General features: G+C 50.0%; 1 protein-coding gene across 2 annotated transcripts in view; it reads right to left on the bottom strand.

Moving 5' to 3' along the window:
• Positions 1-2,421: 2,421 nt before the first annotated feature.
• Positions 2,422-14,981, bottom strand: part of LOC135553181 (GMP synthase [glutamine-hydrolyzing]-like) — a 36,480-nt gene continuing 23,920 nt past the window's right edge. The window contains exons 13-16 of one of the 2 annotated variants that reach the window (XM_064985350.1): positions 5,938-6,034; positions 5,681-5,857; positions 4,360-4,532; positions 2,422-4,240 (exon numbers count right to left, since the gene is read on the bottom strand). In XM_064985350.1, the coding sequence (XP_064841422.1) occupies positions 4,139-4,240; positions 4,360-4,532; positions 5,681-5,857; positions 5,938-6,034 (549 nt within the window). In that variant the 3' untranslated portion in view covers positions 2,422-4,138. Of the gene's footprint in view, positions 4,241-4,359; positions 4,533-5,680; positions 5,858-5,937; positions 6,035-6,511; positions 6,618-14,981 lie in introns of those variants that run through there. The other variant, XM_064985349.1, reaches the window with a different exon arrangement.

A 14,981-nucleotide genomic window follows, 5' to 3' on the forward strand; every position in this document is an offset into this window, starting at 1 on the left:
CTGAGCACTCTGGAGCAGGTTTTCATCAAGGATCTCTCTGTACATTGCTCCGTCCATCTTTGCCTCGATCCCGACTAGTCTCCCAGTCCCTGCCGCTGTAAAACATCCCCACAGCATGATACTGCCTCCACCATGCTTCACCGTAGGGATGGTGCCAGGTTTCCTCCAGACGTGACGCTTCTCTTTCAGGCCAAAGAGTTCAATCTTGATTTCATCAGACCAGATAATCTTGTTTCTCACGGTCTGAGAGTCCTTTAGATGCCTTTTGTCAAACTCCAAGCGGTCGGTCATGTGCATTTTACCGAGGAGTGGCTTCTGTCTAGCCATTCTAGCATAAAGGCCTGATTGGTGGAGTGCTGCAAAGATGGTTATCCTTCTGGAAGGTTCTCCCATCTCCACAGAGGAACTCTACAGCTCTGTCAGAGTGACGATTGGGTTCCTGGTCACCTCCCTGACGAAGGCCCTTATCCCCAATTGCTCAGTTTGGCCGGGCGGCCAGCTCTAGGAAGAGTCTTGGTGGTTCCAAACTTCTTCCATTTAAGAATGATGGAGGCCAGTGTGTTCTTGGGGACCGTCAATGCTGCAGAAATGTTTTGGTTCCCTTCCCCAGATCTGTACAATGACACAATCCTGTCTCGGAGCTCTATGGACAATTCCTTCAACACCAAGGCTTGGTTTTTACTCTGATATGCACTGTCAACTGTGGGACATTATATAGACAGGTGTGTGCCTTTCCAAATCAATTGAATTTACCACAGGTGGACTCCAAATCAAATTGTAGAAACATCTCAAGGATGATCAATTGAAACAGAATGGAGCGGAGCTCAATTTCGAATCTCATCGCAAAGGATTTGAATACTTTTGTAAATAAACTGATACCTTACGTAATAAATGTGTACACATTTAAAAAAAAAAAAATGTTTTCACTTTGTCATTATGGGATAGTGTGTGTAGACTGCTGACAAATTGTATTTATTTAAATCAATTTTAGAATAAGACTAACATAACAAAACGAGGAAAAAGTCAAGGGATCTGAATACTTTCCAAAGGCACTGTACAAAAGTATGTGGACACTCCAAATTAGTGGATTCGGCTATTTCAGCAACACTCATTGCTGACAGGTGCATAAAAAAATAAAAATACCGAGCACACAGCCATGCAATCTACATAGCAAAATATTTGTAGTAGACTATCCTGAGAATGAGCTCAGTGACCCAACGTAGCCACCTTTCCAACGAGTCAGTTCCTCAAATTTCTGCCCTGCAAGAACTGCCCCGGTCAACTCTTAAGTACTGTTATTGTGATGTGGAAACCTCTGGGAGTAACAATGGCTCAGCTGTAGTGGTAGGCCACACAAGCTCACAGAACGGGACCACCGAGCGCTGAAGCGCGAAGCGTGTAAAAATTGTCTGACCTCGGTTGCAACACCCACTACCGATTTCCAAACTGCCTCTGGAAGCAACGCCAGCACAATAACTGTTCGTCGGAAGCTTCGTGAAATGGGTTTCCATGGCCGAGCAGCCACACACAAGAGCACTATGCGCAATGACAAGAGTCAGCTGGAGTGCTGTAAAGCTCGCAGACATTGGACTCTGGAGCAGTGGAAACACGTTATCAGGAGTGATGAATCACATTTCACCGTCTGACGAACGGATCTGGGTTTGGCAGATGCCAGAAGAACACTACCAATCTGAATGCATAGTGCCAACTGTAAAGTTTGGTGGAGGAGGAATGATGGTCGGGGCTGTTTTTCATAGTTCAGGCTATGCCCTTTAGTTCCAGTGAAGGGAAATCTTAACGTGACAGCCTACAATTACATTCTAGACGATTCTGTGCTTCTAACTTTGTGGCAACAGGTTGGGGAAGGCCCTTTCCTGTTTCACTATGAAAATGCCCCCGTGCACAAAATGACGTTCACACAGAAATGGTTTGTTGAGATGGGCGTCGAAGAACTTGACTGGCCTGTAGAGCCCTGACCTCAACCCCATCAAAAACCTTTGGGATGAATTGGAACGCCGACTGCGAGCCAGGCCTAATTGCCCAACATCAGTGCCCAACCTCACTAATGCTCGTGGCTGAATGGGCGCAAGTCCCCACAGCAATGTCCCAACATCTAGTGGAAAGCCTTCCCAGAAGAGTGGAGGCTGTTATAGAAGCAAAAGGGGGGGGGGGGCGCATCTCCATATTAATGCCCACGATTTTGGAATGAGATGTTCAACGAACAGGTGTCCACATACTTTTGGTCATATAGAGTAAATCTAGACATTTTGATTAGTTGGTAAAGAGTGTGAGAAGATTCAACTGAGACTTCTTTACTAAAGCTTGGTTTTCCATTATACACATTTCATAGTTGAAACTGCATGCAGGGGCTTGGTTTGAGGCACGTTACCAAGGATGAACGAGCTGTTTTAAACAAAAACAAAACAAAAAAAGAATATCAAACACAGAATTGCATAAATTAATCTTATTTCAATATTGCAGTAAAATCCAACTACAAAAATTAAACATCCATTAATTAAGCGGTTTTTGTTTTCCTAGTAGACATATGCATCATAAAATACACAATTAAAGGCAACACAAAGGGAGAGACGCTAACGACAAGTTGCAATTAAGACCGTTAAGGAACAGATTCATTTTGCATTGGGTATTCAGCTGTCATAACAAAATAATATTGAAGGTGAGGGGTACAAAGTCAAACACAGAGGCATGTAAATCAGTATTATCACACAGTAAAACATGACCTACAGGCTGGACATGGGGCAGACAGGGGTCCTTAAAAAGACATGCTTCAGGTCCAGTAAAACAGTTAGTCCTGGTCTAACTGAGGACTCTCAGTAAATTAGTGTTGAAAACATTGAACTGAGAGCCAGATTACTGGCAATGCCTACTCAGGAGTCCTCTAGTCAAGATGGCCACTGCCAGTTTTCAACTTGACCCTATAAAGAAAAGGGGGGGATGCTTTCGTGATTGGGTTTTAAAATCCATCAGCTGTAAGTACTAGAACTTCCCAAACGCGTTAGGAAAGCACCAAGGCTTTATGTGCAAAAGTTGCTCCTACACAACTGTAGGAGGTGCCACGTGCCAGCATGATCACGATAACGACAAAGGTGTTCACACAACAATTGTTGTTTTGACTATAGTAACATTTTAATTAATTCTCAGTCCTTTTGTCATCTTGTTTCTCTTAAATAGCATATATTGCAGCATGAAGTAACAGTTCTCACCAGGCAGGGGGCGTGTCAAACAAAGGGGAAGAGAGAAAAAAAAAAAACAGGCACAGAAAAGGACACCCCGTCATTTTGAGGGCTTCCCAAACAGTTACCAATATCTGAAAATTAACTAGTATTTTCCTTTGGCCGCTGTTGGTAGTTTAACATCACATTTTTCATTTAAGTGGACCGTCAACAAAAACCCAAATCTAATTTCACCACAGCTTAATCTACATTTGGCAACAAAGTTAAAAAATAAAATAAAAAAAAATGTGATATTGGTCACAGTTTCTCTGCTAAATGACTTTTTGCACAGTATACAGTTGGAACGGAAATGGTGGAGTAAAAATTATCTTGGGACAAAATGACTCATCGGAAGTGGAACATAAAAAGCCAAAATGCGATGGAAGACTTTAAGCCACGGGCAAGTTGCTGCTCTTCCTCCAACCTGTATGTCATACAAGTATGTCGTTTTCTCTCTTCTGTTGTTGGTCTCACGCTGCAATCTGAGGCACGCCGTTTACACAATCCACTTCCTGAACTCTCACTCTCTTAACCTTTGAATCTCAACTGGCTGTTTCCAAAAATAGGAAGCAGCACTTATGCCAAAGAAGGAAAAAAATAATGTATTGTCACGCATGAAGAAGCTGATCCAAAAATAAGGATGAATAGTCATCATATCTATAATAACAATAACACAAACACACCTCCCAAAAACTGAGCGGGGGGGGGGGCAGAGTAGCGGCTTCAGGTGTGTGCTGGTCACAGTACTGCCTGCTTTCCATGGGAATGTTCTAGAGGGAGGGAGGGGTGATCTGAAAGGAGAGGTGAGATGGGGGGGCGGGGGGGATAGGTGTTATGAGAGGGAAAGAAAAGAGGAGAAGAGGAAGAGAGGAGCTCACATCTCCTCTCTTCTCTCTCCATGAGCTCTACTCCCACTCTGTGGTGCCAGGAGGTTTGGAGGTCAGGTCAAACATCACCCGGGAGATGCCAGGGATCTTCTTGATCTCATTTACCATCTTCAGCACCACCTGAGGAGGCGAGAGAGAGAGAGAAAGAGAGAGAAAGAGAGAGAGAGGGGTTAGAGCTGGAGACTGTGGTTTATACTGAGAGTAATGTCTGATCCCCATCTCGTGGTGACTCGTAATACCTCCTCGGGGATGTGGTTTCCGGGCGTGGCAGGTATCCCGGTCATGAAGTCGCTGGTGATGAACGTTCTTATGACCACAGAGCGTCGGCAGGACGGCTGCCTCTGTGAGGAATCACGGTCAAAGTGCAGAGGGGTCAGGATGACCGGCATCTGACTGATCTTCCCAGAGTAACCTGGGAGAAAGAGGGTACAGAGGTGTCAGGATGACCGGCATCTGACTGATCTTCCCAGAGTAACCTGGGAGAAAGAGGGTACAGAGGTGTCAGGATGACCGGCATCTGACTGATCTTCCCAGAGTAACCTGGGAGACGGAGGGAACAGAGGGGTCAGGATGACAGGCATCTGACTGATCTTCCCAGAGTAACCTGGGAGAAAGAGGGGTCAGAGGGGTCAGGATGACCGGCATCTGACTGATCTTCCCAGAGTAACCTGGGAGAAAGAGGGTACAGAATCACCACACCAGACAGGGTTAGCAACGAGCACCTCAAAGGGAAGTTGGCTCTGAAATTATTTCACTATTCAAATAGCATCATGATGCATCGGACATCTGAAACACGTTTTTGTTTAAACTTAAGGTTTTAACCCGAGTAATGCTGCGCGAGGGAGAAAGGCTAACGCTCTGTTGCTGCATCTGTAGACAGCCTGGTGTGTGTGTTGGGAGCGACCAGACGGAGGGAGAGCGAGACGCCAACGCAACGCTAGCTAACATGTAGCAGCCACAATGTTATTTATTATCCCATATAATAGCTACTAGCTAGGCTAATTAAGGCTCTGCACGCTGTGTTTTCTTCCCAACCCCGTAAAACAGCAGCCTATCAAATGAAATCTTATTTTTCCACAAGCGCTGCATACAACCTGTCGGTAGCTCTTTGTAGCCTCCTTCTCATTTCAATAACTTTTAAATCTGTCATTTTATTTAATCTTGCATTGCATTACTGAACTCACTCCACATTGAGCCTCTCAGCTTCTCAAGGTATCCGTCTTCACCGTGCACATCATAAAAACGACCTTGAAAAAGGGTGTCGTTTCCAATACGTTAATAATTTGAAAGTGTCCCTGTATGTAACAAAGTCACATTGATGTTTTAATTTAATTCTGAAAAAGCATTTGTGTTATAGGCCTGTAAATTTCTCTCTCGCCAAAATGAATACTGACACAAGTATTTCAATACAAACGTCTGTTTAAATATTGGAATAACCGGTGCACATCCCTAGAGTTCTACACATTGTATTTCTATACTCTGTCCCCTGCTCTACACAGAATCCTATAATCATTTCTATCCAGCCCTTCTGCTCCCCTCCTGAAGCAGGAAACCACTTACCAGACTCTCTGAGGATGGAGTGGGCCACGAAGTCCGCCTGTCTGAGTGTGCTGAGAACGCCCGTGGTCAGGAAGGTGGGGGTGACGTCTGTGGGGGGCTCCTTCACGTGGGACCCAAATACATACACAACTCTGGAGGGAGGCAGGAGAGAGGAAGGACGGTCCATGTGGTGTCCTGCTAGCAGTAACTGGTTCTACTTCTTCTACTGTGTACTGTGTGTGTTACCTGTTGATGGCGTGGACCGACACACCCTGCACACAGAGGGATGAGTCTGGCCAGGAACATCAGGGATTCCCAGTGTGGAGCCTCTTTACTGGTGACCCCACACACATAGCTATAGGACCGACAGTCACCCTACACACAGAGAGAGAGAGAGAGAGAGAGAGAACAGGTTAGCAGCCTCTTTACTGGTGACCCCACACACATAGCTATAGGACCGACAGTCACCCTACACACAGAGAGAGAGAGAGAACAGAGAGCCTCTTTACTGGTGACCCCACACACATAGCTATAGGACCGACAGACCCTACACACAGAACAGGTTAGCAGCCTCTTTACTAGTGACCCCACACACATAGCTATAGGACCGACAGTCACCCTACACAGAGAGAGAGAAACAGGTTAGCAGCCTCTTTACTGGTGACCCCACACACATAGCTATAGGACCGACAGTCACCCTACACACAGAGAGAGAGAGAGAGAGAACAGGTTAGCAGCCTCTTTACTGGTGACCCCACACACATAGCTATAGGACCGACAGTCACCCTACACACAGAGAGAGAGAGAGAGAGAACAGGTTAGCAGCCTCTTTACTGGTGACCCCACACACATAGCTATAGGACCGACAGTCACCCTACACACAGAGAGAGAGAGAGAACAGGTTAGCAGCCTCTTTACTGGTGACCCCACACACATAGCTATAGGACCGACAGTCACCCTACACACAGAGAGAGAGAGAGAACAGGTTTAGCAGCCTCTTTACTAGTGACCCCACACACATAGCTATAGGACCGACAGTCACCCTACACACAGAGAGAGAGAACAGGTTAGCAGCCTCTTTACTGGTGACCCCACACACATAGCTATAGGACCGACAGTCACCCTACACACACACAGAGAGAGACAGAACACACGCTAAAGCTTCCACTATGATCACTTATATACGCTGTAGAGGTTCACTTGACCAACACTTCATTATTGTGATGATTAGTTAGTCAAAAGTGATCTATCGGGTCCATCCTTCACATTTAGACTTCACTATGAGACTCTGGGGTTATTTGAGGCCTTTCTCTTCTCCCAGCCAAACTCCACAGGGAACAATAAGCCCCTCTCTGTTAATACACTCCCGTCTCTCTCCCGGTCCACTTACCAACACACAGTCACACTTTCTGAGGTAAAAATAGCGCTCCGTCTCTCCTGCCTCCCTTATCCAACACACATTCACTGTTTCTGGGATAAATATATCCCTCAGTGGCTTTCAGCAGGAAGGGTGGAGGAGACATCCACAAACTGAATGGGCGGAGCCAGCTGTGTCATCATTCCATTACCATGCACTTGTCAACAGACAGACATTGTTTAACCACAGCCTGAAGGACATTAACAGACAGAGCAGTAAAATCTCCAAAATACCCATTGACAGACATTGCCCCTTAACCATAGATCTAGGATCAGATTACCCCCTCCCCAAAACTAACCTTAACCATTAGCTGGATAAACAAATATATCTGACCTGGTATCAGCGATTATGGGAAGAGGTCTACCTACTCAGCCCTGGCAGTAGCAGTGCCATCCTGTTATAGTGAGAGAGGGAGATGGCTGCTGGAAATAACAGGGAGCGTCTAACTAGTCCTGGCGTGGCTGCTGGGAATAACAGGGAGCGTCTAACTAGTCCTAACTAGTCCTGACGTGGCTGCTGGGAATAACAGGGAGCGTCTAACTAGTCCTGGCGCGGCTGCTGGGAATAACAGGGAGCGTCTAACTAGTCCTGCCGTGGCTGCTGGGAATAACAGGGAGCGTCTAACTAGTCCTAACTAGTCCTGACGTGGCTGCTGGGAATAACAGGGAGCGTCTAACTAGTCCTGGCGCGGCTGCTGGGAATAACAGGGAGCGTCTAACTAGTCCTGCGGTGGCTGCTGGGAATAACAGGGAGCGTCTAACTAGTCCTGAGGTGGCTGCTGGGAATAACAGGGAGCGTCTAACTAGTCCTGGCGCGGCTGCTGGGAATAACAGGGAGCGTCTAACTAGTCCTGAGGTGGCTGCTGGGAATAACAGGGAGCGTCTAACTAGTCCTGAGGTGGCTGCTGGGAATAACAGGGAGCGTCTAACTAGTCCTGAGGTGGCTGCTGGGAATAACAGGGAGCGTCTAACTAGTCCTGGCGCGGCTGCTGGGAATAACAGGGAGCGTCTAACTAGTCCTGGCGCGGCTGCTGGGAATAACAGGGAGCGTCTAACTAGTCCTAACTAGTCCTGACGTGGCTGCTGGGAATAACAGGGAGCGTCTAACTAGTCCTGACGCGGCTGCTGAGAATAACAGGGAGCGTCTAACTAGTCCTGGCGTGGCTGCTGGGAATAACAGGGAGCGTCTAACTAGTCCTGAGGTGGCTGCTGGGAATAACAGGGAGCATCTAACTAGTCCTGACGCGGCTGCTGGGAATAACAGGGAGCGTCTAACTAGTCCTGACGTGGCTGCTGGGAATAACAGGGAGCGTCTAACTAGTCCTGACGCGGCTGCTGGGAATAACAGGGAGCATCTAACTAGTCCTGACACGGCTGCTGGGAATAACAGGGAGCGTCTAACTAGTCCTGGCGTGGCTGCTGGGAATAACAGGGAGCGTCTAACTAGTCCTGACGTGGCTGCTGGGAATAACAGGGAGCGTCTAACTAGTCCTAACTAGTCCTGACGTGGCTGCTGGGAATAACAGGGAGCGTCTAACTAGTCCTGGCGCGGCTGCTGGGAATAACAGGGAGCGTCTAACTAGTCCTAACTAGTCCTGACGTGGCTGCTGGGAATAACAGGGAGCGTCTAACTAGTCCTGGCGTGGCTGCTGGGAATAACAGGGAGCGTCTAACTAGTCCTGAGGTGGCTGCTGGGAATAACAGGGAGCATCTAACTAGTCCTGACGCGGCTGCTGGGAATAACAGGGAGCATCTAACTAGTCCTGACGCGGCTGCTGGGAATAACAGGGAGCGTCTAACTAGTCCTGACGTGGCTGCTGGGAATAACAGGGAGCGTCTAACTAGTCCTGACGCGGCTGCTGGGAATAACAGGGAGCGTCTAACTAGTCCTGGCGTGGCTGCTGGGAATAACAGGGAGCGTCTAACTAGTCCTGAGGTGGCTGCTGGGAATAACAGGGAGCGTCTAACTAGTCCTAACTAGTCCTGACGTGGCTGCTGGGAATAACAGGGAGCGTCTAACTAGTCCTGACGCGGCTGCTGGGAATAACAGGGAGCGTCTAACTAGTCCTGACGTGGCTGCTGGGAATAACAGGGAGCGTCTAACTAGTCCTAACAAGTCCTGGCGCGGCTGCTGGGAATAACAGGGAGCGTCTAACTAGTCCTGAGGTAGCTGCTGGGAATAACAGGGAGCGTCTAACTAGTCCTGACGTGGCTGCTGGGAATAACAGGGAGCGTCTAACTAGTCCTGACGCGGCTGCTGGGAATAACAGGGAGCGTCTAACTAGTCCTGACGTGGCTGCTGGGAATAACAGGGAGCGTCTAACTAGTCCTAACTAGTCCTGAGGTGGCTGCTGGGAATAACAGGGAGCGTCTAACTAGTCCTGACGTGGCTGCTGGGAATAACAGGGAGCGTCTAACTAGTCCTGACGCGGCTGCTGGGAATAACAGGGAGCGTCTAACTAGTCCTGACGTGGCTGCTGGGAATAACAGGGAGCGTCTAACTAGTCCTGACGTGGCTGCTGGGAATAACAGGGAGCGTCTAACTAGTCCTGACGTGGCTGCTGGGAATAACAGGGAGTGTCTAACTAGTCCTAACTAGTCCTGACGTGGCTGCTGGGAATAACAGGGAGCGTCTAACTAGTCCTGACGTGGCTGCTGGGAATAACAGGGAGCGTCTAACTAGTCCTGGCGTGGCTGCTGGGAATAACAGGGAGCGTCTAACTAGTCCTGGCGTGGCTGCTGGGAATAACAGGGAGCGTCTAACTAGTCCTAACTAGTCCTGACGCGGCTGCTGGGAATAACAGGGAGCGTCTAACTAGTCCTGACGTGGCTGCTGGGAATAACAGGGAGCGTCTAACTAGTCCTGAGGTGGCTGCTGGGAATAACAGGGAGCGTCTAACTAGTCCTGGCATGGCTGCTGGGAATAACAGGGAGCGTCTAACTAGTCCTGACGTGGCTGCTGGGAATAACAGGGAGCGTCTAACTAGTCCTGACGTGGCTGCTGGGAATAACAGGGAGCGTCTAACTAGTCCTGGCGTGGCTGCTGGGAATAACAGGGAGCGTCTAACTAGTCCTAACTAGTCCTGACGTGGCTGCAGGGAATAACAGGGAGCGTCTAACTAGTCCTGAGGTGGCTGCTGGGAATAACAGGGAGCGTCTAACTAGTCCTAACTAGTCCTGACGTGGCTGCTGGGAATAACAGGGAGCGTCTAACTAGTCCTGGCGCGGCTGCTGGGAATAACAGGGAGCGTCTAACTAGTCCTGGCGCGGCTGCTGGGAATAACAGGGAGCGTCTAACTAGTCCTAACTAGTCCTGACGCGGCTGCTGGGAATAACAGGGAGCATCTAACTAGTCCTGAGGTGGCTGCTGGGAATAACAGGGAGCGTCTAACTAGTCCTGACGCGGCTGCTGGGAATAACAGGGAGCGTCTAACTAGTCCTGACGTGGCTGCTGAGTGAAGGAATAACAGGGAGCGTCTAACTAGTCCTGACGTGGCTGCTGGGAATAACAGGGAGTGTCTAACTTGTCCTGACGTGGCTGCTGGGAATAACAGGGAGTGTCTAACTTGTCCTGACGTGGCTGCTGGGAATAACAGGGAGCGTCTAACTAGTCCTGACGTGGCTGCTGGGAATAACAGGGAGCGTCTAACTAGTCCTGACGTGGCTGCTGGGAATAACAGGGAGTGTCTAACTAGTCCTAACTAGTCCTGACGTGGCTGCTGGGAATAACAGGGAGCGTCTAACTAGTCCTGACGTGGCTGCTGGGAATAACAGGGAGCGTCTAACTAGTCCTGGCGTGGCTGCTGGGAATAACAGGGAGCGTCTAACTAGTCCTGGCGTGGCTGCTGGGAATAACAGGGAGCGTCTAACTAGTCCTAACTAGTCCTGACGCGGCTGCTGGGAATAACAGGGAGCGTCTAACTAGTCCTGACGTGGCTGCTGGGAATAACAGGGAGCGTCTAACTAGTCCTGAGGTGGCTGCTGGGAATAACAGGGAGCGTCTAACTAGTCCTAACTAGTCCTGACGCGGCTGCTGGGAATAACAGGGAGCATCTAACTAGTCCTGAGGTGGCTGCTGGGAATAACAGGGAGCGTCTAACTAGTCCTGACGCGGCTGCTGGGAATAACAGGGAGCGTCTAACTAGTCCTGACGTGGCTGCTGAGTGAAGGAATAACAGGGAGCGTCTAACTAGTCCTGACGTGGCTGCTGGGAATAACAGGGAGTGTCTAACTTGTCCTGACGTGGCTGCTGGGAATAACAGGGAGTGTCTAACTTGTCCTGACGTGGCTGCTGGGAATAACAGGGAGCGTCTAACTAGTCCTGACGTGGCTGCTGGGAATAACAGGGAGCGTCTAACTAGTCCTGACGTGGCTGCTGGGAATAACAGGGAGTGTCTAACTAGTCCTAACTAGTCCTGACGTGGCTGCTGGGAATAACAGGGAGCGTCTAACTAGTCCTGACGTGGCTGCTGGGAATAACAGGGAGCGTCTAACTAGTCCTGGCGTGGCTGCTGGGAATAACAGGGAGCGTCTAACTAGTCCTGGCGTGGCTGCTGGGAATAACAGGGAGCGTCTAACTAGTCCTAACTAGTCCTGACGCGGCTGCTGGGAATAACAGGGAGCGTCTAACTAGTCCTGACGTGGCTGCTGGGAATAACAGGGAGCGTCTAACTAGTCCTGAGGTGGCTGCTGGGAATAACAGGGAGCGTCTAACTAGTCCTGGCGTGGCTGCTGGGAATAACAGGGAGCGTCTAACTAGTCCTGAGGTGGCTGCTGGGAATAACAGGGAGCGTCTAACTAGTCCTGGCGTGGCTGCTGGGAATAACAGGGAGCGTCTAACTAGTCCTGACGTGGCTGCTGGGAATAACAGGGAGCGTCTAACTAGTCCTGAGGTGGCTGCTGGGAATAACAGGGAGCGTCTAACTAGTCCTGACGTGGCTGCTGGGAATAACAGGGAGCGTCTAACTAGTCCTGACGTGGCTGCTGGGAATAACAGGGAGCGTCTAACTAGTCCTGACGTGGCTGCTGGGAATAACAGGGAGCGTCTAACTAGTCCTGACGTGGCTGCTGGGAATAACAGGGAGCGTCTAACTAGTCCTGACGTGGCTGCTGGGAATAACAGGGAGCGTCTAACTAGTCCTGACGTGGCTGCTGGGAATAACAGGGAGCGTCTAACTAGTCCTGGCGTGGCTGCTGGGAATAACAGGGAGCGTCTAACTAGTCCTAACTAGTCCTGACGTGGCTGCAGGGAATAACAGGGAGCGTCTAACTAGTCCTGAGGTGGCTGCTGGGAATAACAGGGAGCGTCTAACTAGTCCTGAGGTGGCTGCTGGGAATAACAGGGAGCGTCTAACTAGTCCTGAGGTGGCTGCTGGGAATAACAGGGAGCGTCTAACTAGTCCTAACTAGTCCTGACGTGGCTGCTGGGAATAACAGGGAGCGTCTAACTAGTCCTGGCGCGGCTGCTGGGAATAACAGGGAGCGTCTAACTAGTCCTGGCGCGGCTGCTGGGAATAACAGGGAGCGTCTAACTAGTCCTAACTAGTCCTGACGCGGCTGCTGGGAATAACAGGGAGCATCTAACTAGTCCTGAGGTGGCTGCTGGGAATAACAGGGAGCGTCTAACTAGTCCTGACGCGGCTGCTGGGAATAACAGGGAGCGTCTAACTAGTCCTGACGTGGCTGCTGGGAATAACAGGGAGCGTCTAACTAGTCCTGACGTGGCTGCTGGGAATAACAGGGAGTGTCTAACTTGTCCTGACGTGGCTGCTGGGAATAACAGGGAGCGTCTAACTAGTCCTGACGTGGCTGCTGGGAATAACAGGGAGCGTCTAACTAGTCCTGACGTGGCTGCTGGGAATAACAGGGAGTGTCTAACTAGTCCTAACTAGTCCTGACGTGGCTGCTGGGAATAACAGGGAGTGTCTAACTTGTCCTGACGTGGCTGCTGGGAATAACAGGGAGTGTCTAACTAGTCCTGACGTGGCTGCTGGGAATAACAGGGAGTGTCTAACTTGTCCTGACGTGGCTGCTGGGAATAACAGGGAGTGTCTAACTTGTCCTGACGTGGCTGCTGGGAATAACAGGGAGCGTCTAACTAGTCCTGACGTGGCTGCTGGGAATAACAGGGAGCGTCTAACTAGTCCTGACGTGGCTGCTGGGAATAACAGGGAGTGTCTAACTAGTCCTAACTAGTCCTGACGTGGCTGCTGGGAATAACAGGGAGCGTCTAACTAGTCCTGGCGTGGCTGCTGGGAATAACAGGGAGCGTCTAACTAGTCCTGGCGTGGCTGCTGGGAATAACAGGGAGCGTCTAACTAGTCCTGGCGTGGCTGCTGGGAATAACAGGGAGCGTCTAACTAGTCCTAACTAGTCCTGACGTGGCTGCTGGGAATAACAGGGAGCGTCTAACTAGTCCTAACTAGTCCTGGCGTGGCTGCTGGGAATAACAGGGAGCGTCTAACTAGTCCTGACGTGGCTGCTGGGAATAACAGGGAGCGTCTAACTAGTCCTGAGGTGGCTGCTGGGAATAACAGGGAGCGTCTAACTAGTCCTGACGCGGCTGCTGGGAATAACAGGGAGCGTCTAACTAGTCCTAACTAGTCCCGAGGTGGCTGCTGGGAATAACAGGGAGCGTCTAACTAGTCCTGAGGTGGCTGCTGGGAATAACAGGGAGCGTCTAACTAGTCCTGAGGTGGCTGCTGGGAATAACAGGGAGCGTCTAACTAGTCCTGAGGTGGCTGCTGGGAATAACAGGGAGCGTCTAACTAGTCCTGAGGTGGCTGCTGGGAATAACAGGGAGCGTCTAACTAGTCCTGATGTGGCTGCTGGGAATAACAGAGAGCGTCTAACTAGTCCTAACTAGTCCTGACGCGGCTGCTGGGAATAACAGGGAGCGTCTAACTAGTCCTGCGGTGGCTGCTGGGAATAACAGGGAGCGTCTAACTAGTCCTGCGGTGGCTGCTGGGAATAACAGAGAGCGTCTAACTAGTCCTGCGGTGGCTGCTGGGAATAACAGAGAGCGTCTAACTAGTTCTGGCATGGCTGCTGGGAATAACAGAGAGCGTATAACTAGTCCTGCGGTGGCTGCTGGGAATAACAGAGAGCGTCTAACTAGTCCTGCGGTGGCTGCTGGGAATAACAGAGAGCGTCTAACTAGTCCTGCGGTGGCTGCTGGGAATAACAGGGAGCGTCTAGTCCTGACGTCAGAGACCAAACCACAGGCTAACATTAGGCCGAGCTCCACCACACACTGTCAGAAGAGAGAGGGACAGAAAAGGAAATACAGACTGTACTGTGTTGTCTGTTCTACAGTGTGTAGACAGTGTGGATCTCAATGCAAACAAAGCTTGTATGAATTTGAGAAATAAACCAATGGAAAAACAGACCGAGACATGTAGACCACTGGGTCATAAAGGCTGTTGACCATATAGCCTAGGTAATGTAGTGGGGGCAGACAGAGCCATATAGTGTAGTGGGGGCAGACAGAGCCATATAGTGTAGTGGGGGCAGACAGAGCCATATAGTGTAGTGGGGGCAGACAGAGCCATATAGTGTAGTGGGGGCAGACAGAGCCATATAGTGTAGTGGGGGCAGACAGAGCCATATAGTGTAGTGGGGGCAGACAGAGCCATATAGTGTAGTGGGGGCAGACAGAGCCATATAGTGTAGTGGGGGCAGACAGAGCCATATAGTGTAGTGGGGGCAGACAGAGCCATATAGTGCTGTGGGGGCAGACAGAGCCATATAGTGCTGTGGGGGCAGACAGAGCCATATAGTGCAGTGGGGGCAGACAGAGCCATATAGTGCAGTGGGGGCAGACAGAGCCATATAGTGCAGTGGGGGCAGACAGAGCCATATAGTGCAGTGGGGGCAGACAGAGCCATATAGTGCAGTGGGGGCAGAC

The sequence above is a fragment of the Oncorhynchus masou genome, chromosome 13 (genome assembly GCF_036934945.1).
Source record: "Oncorhynchus masou masou isolate Uvic2021 chromosome 13, UVic_Omas_1.1, whole genome shotgun sequence".
NCBI classification, from domain to species: Eukaryota; Metazoa; Chordata; class Actinopteri; order Salmoniformes; family Salmonidae; genus Oncorhynchus; species Oncorhynchus masou.